General features: G+C 41.3%; 1 protein-coding gene across 1 annotated transcript in view; it reads left to right on the forward strand.

Annotated features, from left to right (window-relative positions):
* The window catches only part of MAN2A1 (mannosidase alpha class 2A member 1), a 166,949-nt gene extending 145,672 nt beyond the window's left edge, over nucleotides 1-21,277 (forward strand). Inside the window, exons 20-22 of the mRNA XM_064596459.1 lie at nucleotides 6,392-6,586; nucleotides 16,793-16,903; nucleotides 18,488-21,277. Of these exons, the coding sequence (XP_064452529.1) occupies nucleotides 6,392-6,586; nucleotides 16,793-16,903; nucleotides 18,488-18,640 (459 nt within the window). The 3' untranslated portion in view covers nucleotides 18,641-21,277. The remainder of the gene's footprint in view (nucleotides 1-6,391; nucleotides 6,587-16,792; nucleotides 16,904-18,487) is intronic.
* Nucleotides 21,278-23,525: the final 2,248 nt, after the last annotated feature.

Here is a 23,525-nt window from a genome sequence, read left to right on the forward strand (position 1 = left end):
TCATGATCCCAGGGTCCTGGGATCGAGTCCCACATCGGGCTCCCGGCTCAGCGGGGAGCCTACTTCTCCCTCTGACCCTCTCCCCTCTCATGCTGTTTCTCGCTCGCTCGCTCGCTCTCTAAAAAATAAATAAAATCTTTAATAAATAAATACATACATACATACATACATACATACCAAAAACAACCTCCACACAGACTCATGTCCATTTGCCCTGCTCTCCCGTCCTGTCTTCCACACCCAGTTGAGCCGCTTTGGAAGATGGGTTTATTTCATTGCTTCCGTGTCACACTCAACTCATTTCAGATTTGCTTTAGCTTCCCCCACCACACACACACCCTTGCCAGTGTCACGAGATCCACCATCTTACTTCACCTTGCAGCAGCATTCGACACTGACCATGTCACTTCTTAGAAGACAGTCTAGCCAGGGCTTCCGTGGTGCCATGCTCATTTGGTTTTCCTCCTAGCTCTCAAGTGGTTCTTTATCTCTCTGATGGTTATTAAGCCATTAAATGTCAGAGTCCTCAAGGGTTGGCCCCACGCCTTCTCCTTTTCTCGTTTTATATGTTCTCCCTCTGCAATCTCTCCTACTCCTGTGGCTTTGGTGACCACCTCTACGCAGATGAAACCCACACATATATTTCACCTCTTACCTGCAGACCCATCTACCTAGCTGCATCCTGCTATTCAGACCCGACATATCCATGATCACTCTCATGATCTCTCTTCCCTTCCCCCCAGACCTGCTCTTTTCTAGTGTTTGCTCTTTCCGGGACTAGCACCACCTTCCATCCAGTGCCACATACATAGCAGTCATCTCTCATTGATACTTCTCCTTTGCCTGCCCCTTTCTTAAAACAATGATCACCAGTGTTGACTATCTTTTTTTTTTTTTTAATCTTTTTTTTTTTTTTTTAAAGATTTTATTTATTTATTTGAGAGAGAATGAGAGAGAGAGAGCAGGAGAGGGGGGAGGGTCAGAGGGAGAAGCAGACTCCCTGCCGAGCAGGGAGCCCGATGCGGGACTCGATCCTGGGACTCCAGGATCATGACCTGAGCCGAAGGCAGTCGCTTAACCAACTGAGCCACCCAGGCGCCCCACCAGTGTTGACTATCTTATTGCCTAAATATTTCAAATCTATAAACTCGCTTATTTTGACCACCGTTATCTAAACAAACATCATGTGTTTCCTGAATCATTCTGCTCTTCTTTTCCTGCCATATTTGTTCTCAAATCAAGTAAGCAAAGTGATTCATCTTTTCAAAATTCAATCTGACCTCACTGCTCCCTTCTTAACCCTCAGGTGTCTTCTCATTGCTCTCCTAGTAAAAGCCAAAATCCTTCCCATGGCCTGAAGAGCCCCTCATGATCTGGGCCCTGCCTGTCCCCCAGCTTCATCCAGCATGACTCGTGTTATTTCTGCTCTAGGCCCACTAGTTTTCTTTCGGTCCCAAGTGCTCCCTACGCACCTGGGGCCCACAGCACCTTTGCATTTGTGGTTTCATTCTGTGCCCAGGGAACTCTTCATAATAGTTCAGGCCAAAGCTGCCTTGGTCAACTGCTTTTTCTTGACCAGGCCAGATCACCATCCTCAGTGCCTCCTCAGAATTGCACATCTGTCCTCCGGGCATAGATGTGATTATATTTGATCATTGTCTCTCTCCTCTTTTGGACCATAACTTCTTGAGAGTGGGGGCCATGTTCCTCTGCTTCTAGAATTGTTCCTGGTAGAGGAAGCACCCGATATGTGTTGCATGAATGAATGCACAAATGCATAAATGAGTGAGCTGTAATAGCGCATGGTGCCACCGCATTTATCCCAGCCCCTGCTTACTGCCTTGTCATACTCGGCATGTTCTCTTCCCCTGCTCCATTCCAGGGACTTGTCTGCTTCATTTTTATGTACCCCACAGGGCTCCTTGCCTGTGGTAGCTATTCTATAAATAAAACACTGGTTGATTGAATGAAATGGCAACAGCTCATTAAAGCCAAGAATTCTTTCAGTATCTAGAATCTTTTAGGAAAAAAGATTTTAATATCCATTTTTAGATGTCAAGATTTAAACCAGTTCTTGGGACTCATGGTTTAAATCAATTACTGACAAGATAGCTTAATTTGAGGACTAAAACTGCACAGGAAAATCATTGTCTGAGTGCTGGCAGCTACTGTCTTTTTCTCCTCCCGAAAATGTCTCTGGCTTTTATGATTTTTTTTCTCTCTATATAGACACTAATTTGCAAAGCTTCTATTAACTATGGCAATAAGCATTTTCATGTCAGATCTATAAAGCTTTCACTTAGAAGTGAAATAATTTGTTTATTCCCATTCAAAACTCCTTGGATAGTAATTGATTGAAATTTGATCCAGTGTTTGTATAATCCTATGTTGGTTAAATTTTTCTTTTTGCTCAACTATAGATTCTTGGACTTAAATCAATAGTTTCTTTTAAATAAAAAATGAACTAGAGAAGAGAAAATACATTTTAATTTCTAGTGCAATTGATTAAAAAGGCATTTGATTAAGGAATGTTCCATCTCCTATAACTTAAACTTTACAGAAAGTGTTTTTATTTTCAACTCAGACTCTCATGTTTAAGATGTCGATGGTAGGAACCATGGTGAGGAGACAGTCTCTGTACAGGAAGGCATTTTAGTAGAAAGTCTTCAGCCTGCCAGAGCCTCTGGGAGGAGTTATCTGGGTGACTAAGTGGAACCGAATCCTGTTCGTGAGTGTTCTGCAGAGAGGCAGTGAGAACAAGGACTGGAATGATAATTGCTGTGAGATGTGCAGATGCCCAGTGGGTTACTGTAGCTATGTGAGGTGGACTATCATCCATGTATAATGACCAATGGAAGCAGAAAGTGGGAATTGTCTCTTTGGCATTGACCCTTTAGGTTTTGTTTCTTTGACACTTACTCTCCCTATCCCTTCCTGCTGAAGACTGCTATAGGTAGAGGGCATTGAACCAGGAATTAGAAGTGCTGGGAAGTGTTCAGGTATTACAGTTGTGTCATTTTACCTGTGGATACCAGTTCTTTACATGTCAGGAAAAGGAGCTAGGAGAGATCAGATGAAAAGCTCAAATGCTGACAGGGCTCAGAAAAGTGATGGCATGAGGGAGGTTGGTCAGGTTTAAGGGCAAACGCGTAAGTGAGGTGATCCCAGGTCTGTGATGAGTGAGGACACATCCAACCAAGGAGCTACAACTCAGCTGCACTTGAGGGAATATGGGGGCCCAGGGTGACTTGGGTTTCCAGTGTTTTGGGTTTAAAAAAAAAAAAAGTTACCTGTTTTAGGGAGTTTTTTTGTTGTTGTTGACAACTTCACTGTGAAATCTCCTGGATTTTTTTTCTTTTTTGAGAGTTGGCCAAAAAACAGACAACTTTTTAATACCATGCAGACCTATCAAAACCTATCTATAGGCAGATTTAGCTCACAGATCACCAGGCTTCACCTCTGCGCTAAATGAGATATATTTCTAAATCTTATGATTCATTAATTTTCATCAATTATTTCTTCTGTCTCTTTTTACCGCATCCTTTCCCCTACTGTATTTTTCTCTCCTTTATTTATATTACATTTACTTGCTGATAGATTAAGTTCAAAAAAACATTTATCAAGTTCTCACCATGTATCAGGTCATACTGAATAAGCCAAAGTGACTCAAAATATCATCTCTTATTGTCTTAGATAATTTATTTAGCAAGTTTTGCTGTAGATGGATGGAAACCTTTGATGTTTAGGGATCAGATAACTTAAATGGGCTTCATGAAGGACACCATGGAGCCTAGCAGGAAGTTCTGATTTATAAAATAAGGGCTGGAACCCAATGGAGATCTCAACTTCTTGTGGTTTGGATCAGAATGTGCTATAAACTCTTTATAATTTCATACAGAATGCAAGGAGAAAGCTAGATCTGAACAGCTTGAAGCCTTCCAACCCACAAGGAACCAAATAATGTTTAGAGTAGTATATTAGTTACTGCAAGGCTGGAGAATTCATTTACAGCTTAAAATTTCCTATAGCAAACATGTGTTATAAGCTTTGGGTTTATCATAAAGGTTACAGTTAAAAGATTACCTTTCCAGGAGATTAATCAAAAGGTGATAATTCACCAGCTAAATATCTTGTCGAGCCCCTCGTTGCTATAAACATGTTAAGAAAGTGCATGAATCATGGAACCTTCTGTGAGATTTTGTCCCACCCTGCCTGGCCAGCTTCTAGCAGCGTTATTTGTTCGTGGTGCTTTTATAGCTCTGAACCACAAATCTTCCCTAAACTTCTCTCCCTTATCCTGCTTAGGACAGTAAATGGCACAGTTCTTGAATTCTCGAAGCACTTACAGTCATGCCATTGTTTCCTTTGACGAGACTTAGCATTAACATGTTTCTGAGTCTGAATCATTTTCTTAATCCAAAACTAGTTAAAGGATGAGACTCAGACATTTGATTCCAAAGGCAGCGGTTTCTTCTACAAGGTTGGGAGGATGTCTGGGGTGATGGTTCCCAGCACGTGTCCACAGAGCTGTGTCAGACTGACCGAGATTTGAGATTCACTCTGGGGGCTGTTAAGCTTTGGCTTCCTAGGGCTCACCCCTGGAAATTCTGATTAAGTGGATTTGGGTTAGGGTTCGGGGATCTATGTTTAAAGCTCCCCAAGCCATTTTTATGTATGGTAGGTTGCAGGGGGGCACTGAGAGTCAAGGGAACTGGTGTGGTTGGGAGGAAGAGTATATATGCACATTACTGTTTGAAAGGTATACATAATCCATCAAGAAGTATCCCATCTATTCACTGAAGTGTCCAGGGATTCCTCCAAGAGCATAGAACAAAGCCAGAGAGCTTTCTCTGAATGTTACTTGACCTAGAATGGACTTAATGCCTTCTGATTCTGATACGGCAGGTGTCTTCTTTTCTGTTGGGATCTTTTATCTTTTATTATTGAAAAGTGATTTTGTCAGCAATCCTGACCTAGATTATGAAGTCCTTTGATCTTGGAGTACATTTAAAGTTTCCAGTTGAAACTGTTCCCTCAGTATTCAACAACATGCATTAAATTTCAGTATTGTTGGTGAATATTATTATATATGCTTTTTTAATCTTTCTTTTAAAAAAAGAGTGTGGGATGGGTGCATATTTTATTTACAAGTCGTTTAGACCTTGTGTCAGTATCTCAATATGCACTGTCCCTCTACTGCCTTTAATTTTTTTCTTTCTCCATAGTCTGAATTGTAATGACATCTACAGTTTGCTGCTGGCAAGATGCTTGTCACTCTTTGCTCAATACCCTCTGTTCAGTGCTAATCTGACATTCTGAATTTTAAGCCCCGTATCTCCTATAAATCCTATCTTTTCGGCCAGATAAGTAGTCAAGCCTTTTATTTGAGCCCTGTATTGCAGAAAGGATGCAAAATCAGAGGATATCAGTGAAATGGACAGTTTAAAAATAAGATACAAAATTAAATTTGTTCCACATGTCACTGTTGATCAAAAAACCTTTCTACATAAATTATTTTCTCTTCTCAGTGTTTTTCTCTGTGTGCTCTTATACCTTAGGCATTATTGGTTAAGATTCTACTTAGTCATCGATTTAGTTAATTGAGTGTGTCATCTACCATATGCCTATTGCCAGCCCTGGCAGACTTGTTTAATGTTTGAACATGCAGAACCACTTGTCTTTAAGTATATACCATAGCAATGACTAAAGTACTTTTAAATTCTACTGAATAATTGTGCACTAGGTAAATATGTACTAACTATTATATAACATAATTTAACAGTTTCAGTTCAGTGGGAGTGATTTACCAGATTTAACAGATGATATAGGTATACTCCTTGTGTTATTTTAAAAACCTTATTTATTTTGAGAGTTTTTCCCCAAAAAATCCTGTCATTGGGTAACATGTATGGAGCATAGCTTCAGACCACAAGATGTTATGGTCTAGTTGAGTGTATAAATGAAACCATGAGTATATGGTGGGTAAAACCTGAGGGAGAAGAGATCACATTTGATGATGTGCAAGATGTGTGAATATCCCAGCCCATCTATTTAAGAATTTTGTGGTAGGTTGAGAAAGAGTTTCCGTAAAATGTTATGCCTTGTCCTAAAATGTTTTTTGGAAAATGTTGTCAGGATTTTTAGTACTAAAGCAATGGAAAAAAGATCTTTCTAAACATGAGTTAGGTGGACACTGTTCATTTTCTTGTATTGCTTACAAATGGACTTGGTAATCTCTGTGTTGGCTAAGACTGTTATTTACAAAATATAAAATTAAAATATTTGTTTTTGTTTATATTTCTTTTCTATTTAAACCCTGTCAGGTAATTCCATTAATATTGTGAAAACTGCATATATATAACACTTAAGCATTTCTGTTTTTTCTTGATAGGAAGAAGAAAAGAAGTCAGTCAGTTATCCTTCTCTCGTTAGCCACATAACTTCCTCTTTCCTGAATCATCCTGTCTTTACAATGACAGAAAAGATCCCCGTGCCCACCCTTCAGCTGCTAGGTGAATTCTCTCCGTTACTGTCATCTTTGCCTTGTGACATTCATCTCGTTAATCTGAGGACAATACAGTCAAAGGTATATCCCAAAATGTATCTATAAAGAATTACTTTTTTGTGATGTATTTGATATAAGGGGATGAGAAGCAGAAAGAACTGCAGCTGACCCTTGAACAGCATGAGCTGGAATTGCACTGGTCCACTTACACAGATTGTTTCCCATAAACACACTACAGGACTGAAAATGTGTTTTCTCTTCCTTATGATTTTCTCAACATCATCTTTTCTCTAGCTTTTTTTATTATAAGAATACAGTGTAACATACATATAACATACAAAATGTGTGCTGATCACCTGTTCATGTTATCAGTAAGGCTTCCAACCAAGAGTAGGCTATTAGTCGTTATGTTTTGGGAGAGTCAGAGTCATGCGGATTTTTGACTCGGGGGAGGGGGATCATCGCCCCTAACCCCCTGCACAGCTCAAGGGTCAACTGTACTGTGGGTTTTACCTGTGCCTCAAGGAGCCGTTAAGAGGACTTGGCCTTTAGGCAAAATCATTCTACCTTTCATTTGACTGTTGCTGTGTAGTTTAGAGCATATCCCACTACTAATTTATGTTATTCCCGGAAAAGTTCTATGTGGTGAGAAGGTCAGGGTATATTATCTTTGTACAGATAAGAAAGCAAAAACTGGCCCTGGGGTCACATTATAGTAGGTGGGAGAACAGGCCGTAAGATCAGCTCTTCTGGCATTTTCCATTCATTTCTCCTTGTTAGCCAGTGTTTCTTGAGGAGTTAGAGAATTAAGAAGCATAGCATTTAATTATTTCTGTATCAGAGGCCTTGTACATTCATATCTTTCTCTTGAAAATCACTGCAACTCAGATGTTTGCATTGAGAAACCCAACTATTTAGAGACATCCAAAGATATACTAGAGGAAGAGAGGGGAAGGTTTTATTAGATTTGGAATTTTAATTCAGTTAGACTGCTTTTGTTTACATGTATGCCTACTTTTAAAGTCAGAGATTGCATTTGAAAAGAATAAAAATTAGACATTTGACATCATTTTTATCTTTTGTAGAGCTGTTTTGTGATATTGTGAATTGACATATGTGTAGCTATAAATAGTCTTAAGTGCTTAGGGATTCTGCAGGGAATGTAATAAATGGTCTGAGTATGAAAAGAAGAGAATGCTCATGTTTGAAGACCACATAAGAAGAGAAAAATGTTTCGTTTAAGCACAAAGAACTAAAGCAAACCAAGTAAAGTAAGGATAAATGCCTGCAAATTTGGACATATAGGGCTTTTAAAACTGTATGACCAAGAGAAGGAACTTAGGCCTATGTAGGAATATCCATGAGGCTTATGATAATGAATACAGGTGAACACAGGAGGCCTGCGTATATCTGCATGTGTCAAAAGCCTTGTTTGATCATGCGAACGAACCAGGATTTATTTCATGCCTACTACATGCCAGTTATAGCTAAAGGCACTAGGGATACTGTCATGAGCAAACCAGACAATCACCCCTGCGTTTCTGAAGCATGGATTCTGGTGGGAGGAGAAAAATAAGAAAAAATAAGAGAAACATATCATGTGTTAGATGGTGATAAGTGTTAGGGAAAATAGGGAAGGATGGTTCTGGAAGATGATGCGAGTTTGCATAGTGTGGTTGGAAGAGGACCTTGCAGAAAGGGTGTTAATGGAGTAAAAATCTGAAGGAGGTTAGAGAGTAAGTGACTCATGCAGATTTCTGGGGGTAGAGTGGTCCAGGAAGAGTTACAAGCAAGTAGAAAGGCCTAAATGTGGGTGCCGTGGTGAGAATAGAAGCTCCATGTGAGCTGGTCTTTTCTTTGATTCCTTGCTGCATCCTGTTGCCTAGAAGAATGCTTGCACGTAGAAGGGGCTCAGCAACAATTTGCTGATTGAGCGAATCTCATGAGCTCTGTTTCTAGGATTCTGCTAGTCTTTTGTGGGTCAACTTTTTGACTCATGGAAAGAACACACCAGCGATGGATAGCCTCCCTGAGCTTTTCCTCTCATTAATTCATAAGCCAAAGGGAATGAGGGGATGGGAGGGGGGTACTAAAGACTCTGAGCCTCAGGTTGCCACCTCTGGGCATGATGGTAGAGGACATTAGCAACCTAAGGATCTGAGGGCTTCTGGGGCACATGGCGGCCACTGTTCCTTAGCCTCGTTTCTAGATGACTCTTTCCCATGATTGTTTTCTGGAAGCAGATCCAGTTGTCTGGAGTCAATGAATGTTGCTATTCAGTTGGTTCACACTCTGAAGAATTCGGCTCCGTGTGGTCTGGTCTCCACTCATTATGTCCGCTTGGCTTCCCCTTGTTCCTCACACCCTTCAACAGGTGGCCCACCTCCACTCCCTGATGGCTGGCCGAGTGCCGACTCAGCTGCCCGTTATAAAATGGGGCTGATATCAGATCTGCCTGCTGCGGGTCTGTTGTGAGCAACACATAAACTAATGCTTGTGAAAGCCCTTTGGAAACAGAAGTGCTTTATAAACATACGTTGTCCTGATGGTGCTTATGGTACTTGCCGGCTCAGGTGCAAACTAGGGTTTTAGCAGAGGAAATAGAAAGCAATTTAACAATTTGACCAGGAAGAATAAAGGCTGAAATATTATGTGTAACCATAACTAGCACACTGGCACATGATCAGAAGTCGGTATTATTGGGGGCTGTTTTACTTTATCCTATCAATCAGTGCCGGTTCCTGTGTTAGTCTTTGACTCTTAGCACATATTTCTAACAGTTGGTTAAAAGCTCACCGGTAATCCAAGGGAATTGATTTGTCCATTCAAAATCACTTCTTTAAAGAATTGCATTCTGTCCCTTAACCTCTGATAATAGGAAAATAATCATTGAAAGAAGCTGACGTAGGTATTGAATCAAAGAAAGCTCGGTACTTAAAAAGGTGTCAAGTGTAATTTCATGGTTACACTAAAAGAAGACAAAAATCACTTGGAAGAAATCCAGAAACCAGACCTCAGCATTTTGGATTGTATCCCTATTTCTGTGTGCTGGCAGCTCCAAACATATAATAATGAATTGTTCCTCTGGAGGTTGCAAAGCATTTTTCCCATTGAAGTAGTGTGAACATAGCTCTCAGCTTCCAAGCCAGACCAGGGTCTCCACTGGCCTGTATGTAAGTAAGCATTTTCCTAACTACCACCTCCCACAAGAAACGTGTCTGAGAACCACCTTCACACGACGGAGGCATGTCTTTGTTTCTGCCGCACCTCCTCGTCGGCAGCGGTATGGAGGAGGCCCCTGCTTGCCCAGCTCCCGGGTCACCGTCTGATGGTTCCTCAAGTTCTAAACGTCACATGGGCAGCCTGACTCCTCAGGGAGAAAGGGGTTATGGACTCGAGCAACAGTGAGAGAGGCAAGGTAGGGTTGGAGGTGTTGCTAACCCACCAAGGTGCTGCAGCATTTCCAGCTACCAGTCCTCAGAGTCCTATGTGTCCAGATCACACCGGGGAGATTTTGAAATAGAGAAGACTTACAAATTTCCCCATCTCTGAGATTCTGATTCCCTAGGTCTGGGGTGGGGCAACTTAGGAATCAGTAATTTTTAAAAACTCTCATGATTCTAGAAATTACTGTTATCTCCATTGACTAAATTGGAAAAGTAAAAGTTAGAAATTAAATGACTAAGGTAAAATTACACAGTGGTACATGGCAGAATTAGGGCCCACATGCAGGTTTTCTGAATCTGGGTGCTGTACAGGGCCTCAGAGGGTGGCGTTTGACTTCTTAAGAGTTACTAAATCAGTTCCTCGGAGTCCAGTTTTTCAGGAATTATTCTGTACTGGTAGATGAGTTTATGGTTTTATATAAGCATATGTTGCTCTTATTTTATATGTTTTTGGAAAAAACTGATTGCATGTCATCTAGTTGCAGTCAGAGGACGATGGGAGCAGGCATCTCTTAAACCCTGCCTCGCAGCACCGCCGAGTGTGCCAGTGAAGTCCCGTCTAGCAGTGAACTGTCAGCCTTCTCCTCCTGGAGGCTCGGCCCCCCTCTCTTCTCTTTACCATCTCCTTTTCTTGTACTGTCAGAAGCTTGAGATATTAAAAAGAAGATTCTGTAAAGGCTTGAAAGCTGGGGAACAGGAGCACCAGTGAAGTGGTCGGGAACAGGAAAACCATGCCATCCTCAGGAAAGGGTATTGATTAGGGGGGAAGGGAGTCTTGGTAGAGAGGATGCTGGGAGAATCTCACAGGGGCACGGATCATCGGTCGGGGTTCTGTAGGCTGGAGAGATAGCTTCAGCCTGGAATGCAGACATTCCAGGGACCAGAAGGAATTTGATTAAGCCATTTAATTAAAGGCTTCATGGAGCCATGCTGCCTTGATGTTTTGCACAATGATACGTTGTTCGACCTTTTTCTTTCCCCCAGATTATTTCCACCTCTTTTATGTTCAGATGTATTTTTATTTAATTCATTTATAGATATGTATCTTTATATCTGTATCTACTTCTCTCTCTGTGTATTACATTTAGCTCTATCTCTGACATTTTATTCTGATTTCTGCTTAACCATTTCTTGCAAATAGTTAAATATTATCATTTCAACATCACCACTTACTGAATAAGATTTTCTCTCTCCACTTGTTTACACACCCCCTTTTCTTATAAGAGGTAGTTTAAGGTTTTTACTTCATTTTGCCTTTCTTAGAAGAATTGATCGGTGCTTTATTAATCTCCCTGGCTTCTGGAAAGGTGAAAATTGTGGAGAAAATTTCCTCGTTGTACAGCCCTTCACCTTCTCTGTTCTTTCTGTCATCTTATCTTGTTGATCGAAACAGGATAACTGTTATTGGACATTTTAATGAATGCCCTGGAAAATGAATTCCTATTGGTTACTTCCTGTCTCAGGACTTAAAATGCAGTGTGCAGTTTTCCCACCTTTCCAGTTGCCAGAATACAGGGAAAGATGGATGTCAGTTGGCATTTTCAAGGAATCTGGGCAGGTTGGAGAAATTTCTCCACCAGCTGTTTAGCCATGCCTTAATCTGTATGGACCTTAGACATTCTTTGAGGAGGATAGAGACACATTTCTCTTAGGGAATCTAGTCGAAGTTATGGCTTCTCTCTTCCACAGAAAAAAAGGGTGCACACATAACGTTGACTACAGTTTCCAGGAGTGTGCTTATCTGTGAAGCTCACCTTATTAATGAGCAAGTCAGATTTCTTTTGGTGTGAGACGGGACGGTTACAGCTCTCTCTTCTGGGTTCTCACCCATGGTCGATGGAGGGACACTTGCCTGCTGCTCTGCTTATGAGACACTGCCGTGTGCATATATGATTTTCAGAATGGCTTTAAATCCCGTTTAAAATGGAGCGGGTGGGTGGAAATGACAGTGTCCATGCCTTCCTTTCTCAACTAATGTATGTTCTGATAAGTCGTGGTTTTAGGCTGCTGGAACCTTGGATTAAATACTCCCTTTTTCTAAGCTCAGATCAGAGAGTGAGCTCCTTCGGGTTATAGCCTTTTCTTCTGTTACATTAAAAGTGATCTTTCTCTTTCCCCTCCTAGCGGGTGTCCTTGAGCGCCAGTCCACAGCTAGCGCGAAGGCAGGGGGGCGAAGCTGGTAGAGCACTTTGGAGTCCCGCTGCCTTTGTTTGAGCACATCACCTGTGCTTACCGGCCAGTTTGCTTAGCACACAGCCCCTCATTCTCCCATTTGCCTCATTCGCAACGTGGCCATGATAACAGGACACACCTCAGAGGTGTCCTAGGGATCAAATGAGTTAATGTTTGTAGAGCACTTAGAACAGTATCTGGCACGTACTAAGCACTGAGAGCGTGACGAATGAAGGTTGTCAACAGTGAGAGTTCAGTCATGAGCAGTGGTGATTGTTGCTAAAAATGAAATAAAATGTAGGCACTTTTTTTTTTATAAATTGGAGGTTGAATTTTATTCCCAAAGTAAATCTCGATGTCACCTTGACTTGTATTCCGTATATATTTTTTGAAAAGTTAATAAGATACCTAAAATTGTGTGCCGGGCATTATGCTGAGTGTTTTCTTTGTAAAGAGAGCCTTATTTAGCTCTCCCAGCAGTACTGTGAAAGTAGGCAATATTGTGCCCCCCTGTTAGAGAAGAGGAAACTAGCTGACCTAAAGATGGTAGGTAGCTTTCCCAGGTCATGCAGCCAGTAAATGGTGTGCTGAGAGGCGCACCCCAGCATGTTGACTCCAGATCCCCGCCCAGAACCTTCTACTCCTCTTGTATGGAAACAAAGGGGAGTGAGAGTGCTGAAAATGTTAGGGAATACTCTGCCTGTTTTTCTCTTGACCACTCAGTTATGATGGGACACCCTCAGAAGGATCCACCATCTGTGGGAAAGGTCATGAAGGACTAATGTAGGGTAGGTCAGTGATCATTGCTAGTTGACTATGAGAAGGCATGCTTCATGATTGCAATGCTCATGTGCACTTAAATATAATACAAACTTGTATACCACCTCCACTGTTTCAAAGGCTGTTATGAGATGAATTGAGTTCTTCCGTGAGAAGTATTCTGTACAGGGTCCCACACACGGCAAGTGCTCAAAAAGTGTTAGCTGCGATTACTGTTACTGTCATTGTGGTTGGGACTTGATCCTCAGAGGGGCACTTCACGAGTCTCCCGAGTTTTCTGAGTTCTGAGAGGTTAAATGACGTATCTGCAGACACAGGACTGGTTCGTGTGTTTTGCCCCCAGTCCAGCTTCTTCTAGCCTTGATGGCGTCGTTCTGCCAGCCGCACCATCTTCCGTGCCCCCCCCCCCACCCCGTTGCCAGAGAAACCTCCCGGGCCCTGCTTAGCCTCAGAGCCACAGGTTGCTTTATCCCCTGGAAGTAAGTTCTGCGGTGGATTCTCCAAGTGACTTCGGAACACCCAGGCCTTCCCGAGGGGATTCAGTCTCAAATGTGATCTGAGCTGTAAACAGAGACACTTGATTTGAAGTTCACCTAGCATAGTGCTTGGTGCAATTTCAAACTTGGTCAATTTTCTTCCCTCCCCCCTCCCCCCTTTTTTTTTCTGAGGTCCGGATAGTACTCATACATTAATGAATATAAAAACAGGTCTTTCAGAGTCTGTTTACTCTCCTCGAATGAACAGCATCTTTTTTGTGAAGGTATCTGTTTTCTTGCATGCATATTCAAGTTAAATTCACAGTTTCCCTACTTTGAAAAACAGTTTTCTTGGAAATAAAATGACGAGACAGACTTTGAAACTGAAAAACTGCTGCTTTGCCTCAGGTATTTTTGCTTGAAAACTGATACTTTCATGAATATTTAATTTTTAAAAACTTGGACAAGATGATTGCTATTTCAGTTGGTGTTCTGGTCCTTACGAAAGTGATGCAGTTTTGGTTTTTAGAGAAAGTGTAACATTTTTCCATCAGTGAAAATTACTCTTTATGACTTCAATTTCTACTTTTGCATTGTTTAAATCTCTTGTAAAACTAATGGCAAAATTCCAAAGATGCTTCCTTTTGCTTTTTTTTTATTATCACCTCCAGTCTGGTAAAGGCCTCACACATTCATTATTTCAAGAGCAGATGTGTTGCAGGAATTTTCACAAAGCCTGCTGTCTGGTGGTTTTGTAAGGATGGTTTAGTGAGTTAAAATGGCTAAATGCTTCAGGTTATAATGATAAGTGCTTTTAAAAGAGCCTCATCAATAGACCATGTAAATAGTGAATCTGAATTGGGACTTAGTCATGATTTTGTTATGTTATGATTTTGATGCATAATTGTTGACATACAGTTTGGAGGGTCTCTGATTCCTCAGCTACAGAGTTATAATGTCACTAAAGAAAATTTGTGAATAAAAAATTAAGTGAGCTATTGGGAAAATAATCACCAGTACTTATCTGATAGATTACAATGACAGAAAGAATAATGGCTAAAATGTACCAAGGGCTTCCTCTGCTGCAGACACTGGGCTGAGTCTCTGTTACACAATTGAATTTCATCTCCATTTTATGCTACAGGAGAAACCAGGTTTTGCTAAAAGCATCTAGGAAATTGCAGAGCTAGGATCTAGATGTCGAGCTGCCTGACTCCCAGCCCAGGTTCTGATCCATTTTCTGTAGCTTCTACACCAACACATTCTGTCCTATAAGCAAAGCCACCATACCTCATATTTTCAACGTCTTACTAGACGCCATGACTCCATGAAGAGGGGAAACCTGCATTAGGTCCATTTTATAGGCAAAGAAACTGATGCTTAGGTGATCAGTAACTATTCCAAGCCTATACACTTAGCACACGAGAGACTTGTCCTTGTCCTTCTGGAGACCTTATGTATGTGATAAATGAAGGATTTTTTTTTTTTTTTTTTTTTTTACTGTGCTCTTTTCATGCTCTTTTGGGACTGTGTGAAACACCTTGAAATTTTATTTTTTTATTTTTTTTTAAAGATTTTATTTATTTGAGAGCGAGAGAATGAGAGACAGAGAGCACGAGAGGGAAGAGGGCAGAGGGGGAAGCAGACCCCCCGCTGAGCAGGGAGCCCGATGTGGGACTCGATCCAGGGACTCCAGGATCATGACCTGAGCCGAAGGCAGTCGCTTAACCAACTGAGCCACCCAGGCGCCCCACCTTGAAATTTTATTAGAAAACATTGTCATATGATTTAAACTTGCTATGTTTATCATGTTGGTCCTGTGATGACTCAGAATTCCTTAAATGACTTTTTCCTCTCCCTTCAAACAAAATCTTAGCAGTACCACTGCAGAATACCAGTGTGAAATATCATAAAGCAGGTTATTCCAGCCAAGAATCCGAGGTGAGGCCAGCTTTAAATTGTTGAGGCACATTAAAGTCAAATCAGTGGTGAGAATGCTGACAGCTCCTCCTCAGAAAAGATGTCTCTGTGGCACATTTAAAAATCATATCCCCCAGTGAAGATGATTAAGAACTTGGACATATTCGTATCTGTGGCCACAGAGGAGAAAAAGGGATCATTTTCATCACAGGTCAGTGCTGAGCACACTGAACTCCTTTGAATAGCTGTCCCTTTCTTAATTCGTCCAAGGATTCTTAATTTATTTTGCTTATTATCAGAAGCGTCTCCCCCCTTGAGGAAACATAAAATTTATTAAGAGAATTGTAACTTAAAATATTCAGAGCACTCCTGGCATCTTTACTTAAATGGATGCAAGAAATTTTACTGCAAGAAAGTATATATCGATCCCTGTAGCTGACTTGTCATGTTTAGTATTTTTCTCTTTGCACAAGAAGAATAGCTTCTGTAATGTGAATTTAAATGATACATCAAGCTAATAAATGTGGTTGGCCTAGCAAGTGATAAGCATAACTAACTCAATTTAAATGTCTTTTATATAAAAATAATGAACCAGTGCATTAAAGATTAAAAATGTTAATGCAATTAGCAAAAATTAGCATTCAGTAAAGAAGTGTGTTTCAGTTTTGAGATGGATGATACATCATTCAATGACCAGATAAGGACTAAATTCAGGTACACTTTATTCAGCTGGCGTGTATGTTAAAAACCAAATAAATAAAAATTAAATGCTTTATTTGCCCCTTTGCAACGACGTGGGTGGAACTAGAGGGTATTATGCTAAGTGAAATAAATCAGTCAGAGAAAGACAATTATATATAATCTCACTCGTATGTGGAATTTAAGAAACAAAACAGGATCATAGGGGAAGGGAGGAAAAAGTAAAACAAGACAAAACCAGAGAGGGAGACAAACCATAAGAGACTCTTAATCATAGGGAACAAACTGAGGGTTGCTGGAGGGGAGGGGTTACAGGAATGGGGTAACTGGGTGATAGACATTTAGGAGGGCACGTGATGAGCACTGGGTATTATATAAGACTGATGAATCACTGACCTCTACCTAGACATGAAACCAGTAATACATTATATGTTAAGTAATTGAATTTAAATTAAAAAAAAGTAAATGCTTTATTTGAAGAAACTTTGATAAAACAGTATGTGGCATGTAGACAAAAGGACACCCAGGTCCTTGGGGACTGTGCCAGAAACCAGGGCATGAGGTGACTTAAAACATATTGTCACCTGCCTCCTTGTGGGGGAGGTAGAGGGGATGTAGCAGGTGTGACAGTGAATGTGGGACTGGAGGGGAAATGAATTTTCCTGGCTTCACTGCTAAATAAAGTGAGCATTTTTGGTTTGGGGACGCTGACTTTAAAACAGTGGAGTATACAGTGGTGTCGCTATTTGCCTTAATGTCGCTGTGGCGTCTTGTCACTCTATGCTCATCTGCAGGTGGATGGCAAGCATTCCGATGAGGCAGCCTTGATCCTCCACAGGAAGGGGTTTGACTGCCGCTTCTCGAGCAGAGACACGGGGCTGCTTTGTTCCACAACCCAGGGAAAGGTGAGCTGAAAAGTGGTTTTTGCTGGTTGATTTCATGTGCTTTGAAGTCCTTGCTTTCTGCTAATCATTCTGACAATAAGATAATGTTTCATTGCCTCTTCGTGGACTCATTCCCTTCAGCTGCTGTAATTTAGCTCAAGTCTCTCCATCTTAAGAAAGCACTTTCTCAACCTTCGATCTCTTCTCCTTGTCAGCATCAAAATGCACGTCTGGAACATGGGCACGTGTAGGGGCAACATTCTCCTCCATTCCTAGGCCTTCCGTTGCCAGCCGACAAAACATCCTCTCCCCACCCCCCATCCCCCAATATTCCCTCCTCTCTCACACATGCTCATGTAGGATCTAGGTCCATGAAGTCTCAGAGGGGCAAAAGCAGGTTTTATAATAACTAAAGGTGGGGTGGGGTGGGGTAGGGAAGTGGTGACACTGGCCAGTCAGGGAGTTTCACCACGGCCCCGAAGCAACCTTACTTAGCTCCAGTCAGTTGTTGTCCCAGGGGAAATGAGGGTCTAGATCTCCTGATCAAGACAGATTTGCATAGGAGTCCTCACCGTGCCAGCCAAACAGGTCTTCAGGCTGACCTGCCGGCTGCCCAGTTTTTCTGTCTCCTTTGAGCTGGTCTTTCTGATAGTTCCCTCAGGCTCTCCTTGGAAGGAAATGAACCTCCAGCCTTCTGCCTCTGGCTCTGAGCAGGTTGTGCTCAGAGAAGACAGCTTCATGGCACACAGGCAGGTCTGCCCCACGGGGCAGCTCAGCTGACCCAGCTCTTCTCCAAAACCTCACAGATAACACAGATCAGACTTAAGAGATTCATTTCCAACCCTACCAACTAGAATGTGCATAGGGTCTGAAAAGGAGAGAAAAGACAATATGGTAGGGGGTCAAAATCCACTTAGGCAGATAAGCTTCTTCATTTCTTGTATCATGCCCTCCGTGGAATTGGTGCGAAGAAAGCACTGACGGTTTTGGGTTTGTTTTTCATGATATTTACACTTTACCTTATTACTGATGATGTGAGTGTACTTGGTTGTAAGCATTTGTATATAGACATTAAGGCGTCAAGTTTTAAGGGGATTATATGGTCCAGAGAGACATGGGATGAGGGTAGTACTTTCTCAGCAACCCCCCAACCCTGAAAATGGGACTCACTGACATGAGGAGCCTGTGTCCTTTCTCTCAGCTCTTTGGGAACAAGAAGAACAACAACTGTTAGGTGTAAATGTTGGGTGTAAGAGGATACGGATGTTTTTAAAGCTTGCTGGCTCATAGATGTGTTTTCTTTTATTGAAAAAGTGGCCCCTGCACGTGATAAGTTCTCAAGAAATTCAGAAGAAGAATGTAGAGTGAGCTGTCCTCTCCTGGTTACACTTCTCCTAGGTGTCCCTCCCAGGGTGGTCTGTGTGTCCAGGCACGCATAGCTGTATCTAATCTCCTTCCTCTTCCTCTTTTTATCATTAAAAGGAAACTTCAAATACACTGTTTTACTCTCCTACTATTTTCCACTGAATAAATATATAGATGTGCTACTAATCTTTCTTCAAAGTTGACCTAACTGTGCAATTTTTTTTATCATTTATTTTCTAGATTTTGGTACAGAAGCTTTTTAGCATGTTTACTGTCGCAAGTCTCATACCTTCATCATTATCCTTGATGCATTCACCTCCAGACGCCCGAAATATAAGTGAGATCAACTTGAGTCCCATGGAAATCAGCACATTCCGAATCCAGTTGAGATGAACCTGGCTTTCAAATTTGGATTGGGAAGCATTGTCTTTTATACACTTCTTGGTTTGACGTGCAATAAGGAAGCACATTATTTTAGCTTCTGGCTACTGTGAGGACATGAATTCTGTGATTGTTGTTATAATTATTATTATTATTATTTTTTTTTTACTAGTACAGAAAGAAAAAAAAAAAAGCCATGCTATAGCCAGTTTTTCTTTAAGTTCCATCCATGAATCACCACCATCAGTATGAATCGATGCAACAATGAAGGAAGAAATGTCTAAAACAACCTCTCCACAGATTGTATCTCAGGTTAAATGCTAACTAACTATATCTGTGTCGGGAGTTGTGAAGAGATTGTTATAAGTATTCATGTTGCTGATCCTTCATTAGTTTTACAAAAATACCCATTTTTACCAAAATGGAATAAAAAGCTGAAGGGTAATAGCTAATGGCCAAAATGGTTGCAATCGTTCATACGCATTCGAAAAATTTTGTGTATTGAAATATGTGGAAAAGTGCAATCCATCAACCCTTATGATATCTGTACATCATTGATCTTCACACCTTTTTCTAATGTACCACTTGACCCCTCCCTTCTCACTCTTTGTATTTCCAGAAATAGCAGATTTTGAATCATTCAAGAGTAGAAAAAGAGGCATATTTTCATTACTTGACAATGTGGGATAGGTGCAATTTATTCCATTGTCACTAAGATAGAAAAAGCAATCCCATAGGTACCATAATCTCTTTTAGGTACCACAAGGTGTCTTTTTACACAGCTCATTTGAATACAGATGTTCGGAGAGGGGTTTTCTATTTTAAAAATAACCATATCAAAATAAATGTGCCTTATTTTTTTATAAGTCTTGTTAAATCTTTTGGTGTCCATATGACTGAGGAAGGGGGAGAGGGCGGGTGTGGGGAGGAGGTGAGTACTTTCTATGACACGTAAAGTGTTATCGGTTTTGCCTGACAATGCTGGCCACATTCTGATCTGTTTCATTAAATTTGTGGTGATGTTATTCTAAACATTTTGACTATTTGAATGTACTGAGATGTCAGAAAACAAAACAAGGAAGAAAAAGTACTGTTCATTAAAATCCGCTGCTGCCAAGAAGATGGCAGCTTGAAGCAAGGATTTTGTGACATGCAAAATCCATACACTGTTTCCATTTCACAGGAGGTAACTCTATGAAAGAATGCTTTAAAAGGGACCCTGTTTTGAAATCCACTTATAGGTAGCTCATCCTGATTTCTTTTATTAAAGAACATGTGTGTTGAGTGAATTCCAAACTTTTGTACGTGCTAACCTCAAAGTGAAGTTCCAAGCCTATGTGCCATTACAGTACTTTTGATAAAATTTATTTGGGATCATGATTAACATGACATTAACACTGAAGCAACATTAGAAACATTTAGAATATTCAGTTTTAGGATAGAAAGGATTCACTGAGTATGTACACTTTTGAAAATTCTCTTTGTGTTACCTAATAAATTTAGTATTCTCTGACTTTAAACTTCCTTTTACCTCCTGCCATTCCAGCATCTTTATAGAGAAGTTGAAACCTAATTTCTGTTTCACCAGGTAGTCTGATGATCATCCTTTTTTTTTTTTTTACCAAGATGCAGCTCTTACAATTATTGCTAAGTTAAGTTCATAAATTTTTTTCGCCTTTAATAATTAAGGAAACAATACTGGTGTTGATGAAGATATTATAAGGGAGTAATTTCATGCAATAAACATGTACTGTAAGTTTCCTTCCTCATTTTGGGGGATAAACAACTAAAAGAAAAAAAAAAAACACTTCCTTTTTGTGGACATCTATAGATGTTAAGATTGCCAGAAGCAAATCCCAGGAATAAGATCAGTATTTTCATTGCATCTTAAATGTAAAACCTTCCTTTGGGAGTTCACTGTGTTCTGTGGTTAAGTGGGTGTGCTTAATCATTCTGGAAATTCTGATCAGTTGAAATAAAAAATCTTGATGCAATAACAGTGGTTTTGCCACTTCTGGTTGTTTGAGATGGATCTGTCCCATGTCAGTCGGGGTCTTAGTGTGTGTTGCCACCGTTCACAGGTAAAGCAGAAATTCTCTTTAAACCAGCAAATTTCTGCTTTTTATTTTTAGAATAAATCATCAGGGAAATGAGGAGAGGATGCTTTTGCTTTGGGTTGTGGTCACGAACTGATTAATTCAGTGTCTCTGGCACACCTAAAAACCATACATTTCAGTTGTGATCTCGGTGGCATATTTGTTTGCTTGGGTTTTATTACATTTGTTACCGCAGATGTTCAGTTGAGCGAGTAGGTCATTCCTGTGATTTTTTTTTTTTTTTTTTTTTTTGGTAATTTGAGCTTTTACCTGCAGTGTTTGAGAACTCGGCATTCTTGTTTTCTTCAAATACTGATTAAAATAAAATGCTATAAAATGTGTTGTGAAACATTTTAATTACCTTCCCATGTCTTTGTTGTACTTGTGTCGAAATGTTTTCACATTCCTTTGGAAGAAAATCTTTGCTTTCATTTTGATTATGTTGCTTATCTTGGAATCAAATAGGTTTTGATATTTTTCTCTTGGAAGATTTTATATCTTTTTGGGAATATGTAATATAAGATCTCTAATAAAAGATAAATCTTACCATCTACATAGTCCTCCAGAGTGCTGCTTAAGTCTTATTTTGTAAACAACAAGAATTAATACATTTTGAGGGGTAGGGTGGAAGAGTGAGGGTCTGTTCTTTGTTCCTTCAAGAATGAATCACTCCACCTTCTGCCCAGTGCTAGTTGGGAAATACAGTTTTAGAGAGCAAGTGGCAGGCGGGGGAGGTGATGAGTTCGTCTGGGTTTGTGGCCACCTTTTGAGTTTGGGGTGTAGGAACCTTCCGGACAGTGTGGTACCTGTGGGGCCTTCTGAGCCAATTGGAGGAGCAGGGTCTGGTCAGATTCCGTATATTACAGGACAATAGTGAGAGGAAGACGACACAGGAAGCCAAGAAGTTTCCTGTGAGCTGATCAGGAGGGAGAGTGGGATCTGGAGGCACCCTGCCGGCCCCACCCAGCGCCCAGGGCGGTGGCTTTCAGAGACTTCCTTCAAAGCCGGGAGGTGGGGCGGCTGAAGGACAAATACGCCGGAGGATCATATGGGTTAGCCAGGCAAGTGAGCACATGCTAACTAGGGAGTTTGGGCTTGTTTTGGGTGACTTAGTACAGAGGCTAGTCAATTTGTAGTATGTATGTGCCAAACTAAAAACTTGAGAGAGAACTATCCATAAGCATCTCATTAGCATATAAGGAAAATTGTGTTTGGCTCCATCATATTTGATTATCAACATGTCAAAATAATTTGACTATCAAGACTTGTAAAGAAAAACGTAGTTTAGGTAGGTATCTGCTCGCACGACTCCTGCGAACCTGTGAGCTGCAACCAAGGGAGCGTGAGCGCGACTGGCCGGCTGAACGGGCGGCCGGACGGGGAGTGGCCGAGCATCAGCAAGGCCCCCGGCTGAAGCGGAACGAGGAGATCGATTGTGCCCGGTAACGAACGGTCGAGGGTCGATGGAGCTCCAGAGACAGGCAGAGCCAAGTACGAGATGATGTCATCCAGGATCTGTCTTCATCTCCTGGTTTGGCTTTCCTCTCCGCGGTTCTCATTCCCACGCCAAGGGCTCCACGTTTGAGGGCAAAATGGCTGCGCCAGACCCAGACTCGCGTCCGGCCGGCTGGGTGCCCCGCTGAGAGAGCGCCTTTAATTATTCAGCCAATGTCCTGGCACTGACGTCACTTCCTCTGGCTCATATGCTGATGACCGTGGTGAGGGCAGCGTTCGGCTCACACGAATCACGCGGAATCGCGTGAGTGAGAAATAGTCCTCCCCCTCCCCAACGTGCACACCCATAGAAGATGGGATTCTACAACCAGAGAAAAGAGCTGGGTACCTTGAATACGAGGTGGACAAAATACAGTAGAAACACATCGCGGAGAAAAACCAAATACACAGATTTGAAGGAAGTAGCACACCCAGTTTCAGTTCCAGGAAAGTTCCGTAGAAGACATAGATTTGAGATAGTTCTTAAAAGATGCATTTGATTTGAACAGAGACAATACGTGTGTTCCTTGGAAAAGACAGAATAAGGAAAGATGGTAACAGGAGGTGTAGAGAACTAGAAATAGTTTCCTCTGCCTGGAGCAGCGCCACCCAGTAAAACTTTCTTTAATAAGGGCAAGTTCGTTATCCATGGGCTGTCCCATAGAGTAGCCACTAGCCACCTGTGGCTTTTGAGCATTTGAGATGTGGTAGTGCAACTAAGGAACTGAATGTCTTATTTTAGCTTAATTAAATTTAGCAACATGTAGCCACTGTTTCAGTACCGGTCTGTACATGGTATGCACAGGACAGTAGTAGGAAATACAACTAAATATGTAAGTTAAGGTCACATGTGCTAGAATCCCTCTACTGAGTGTGGTTCAGACCAGAAGCTGTGACATCACCTGGAAACTGGTTAGACAAGCAGAATCCCAGGCCCCACCTCAGACCTCCTGAGTCACAATCTGCACTTTACAAAGATCCCTAGAGGATTCACATGCACACTAAAGCACTGGCCTAGAACATTCCCAGGGAGTAATTTCTCTCTGCTCTTACCGAACTTTTCCAAGTAGCTCTTGACCGTAACTCCTATACCTCACAGTCTCTAGGAAGCATCCCATAATACCTGTCTACTTGTCCCACTGCCACCCAATTCCAAGTCACCTTCGTGCACCTGGGACTCTGCCTTACAAAAGAGTTGTAAGAGGGCTCCTGCCCCTTATGTCTCTTTTTTTTCACACAGAAGCCAGAAAATAAAAAGAAAGTAAAATTTGAAAAATATCTTCCCTCTTGAAAACTGTGTGTTTCCC

This window comes from Mirounga angustirostris, unplaced genomic scaffold (assembly GCF_029215605.1).
Source record: "Mirounga angustirostris isolate CCGP_5_RB_7025 unplaced genomic scaffold, mMirAng1.0.hap1 SCAF_7, whole genome shotgun sequence".
Lineage (NCBI taxonomy): Eukaryota > Metazoa > Chordata > Mammalia > Carnivora > Phocidae > Mirounga > Mirounga angustirostris.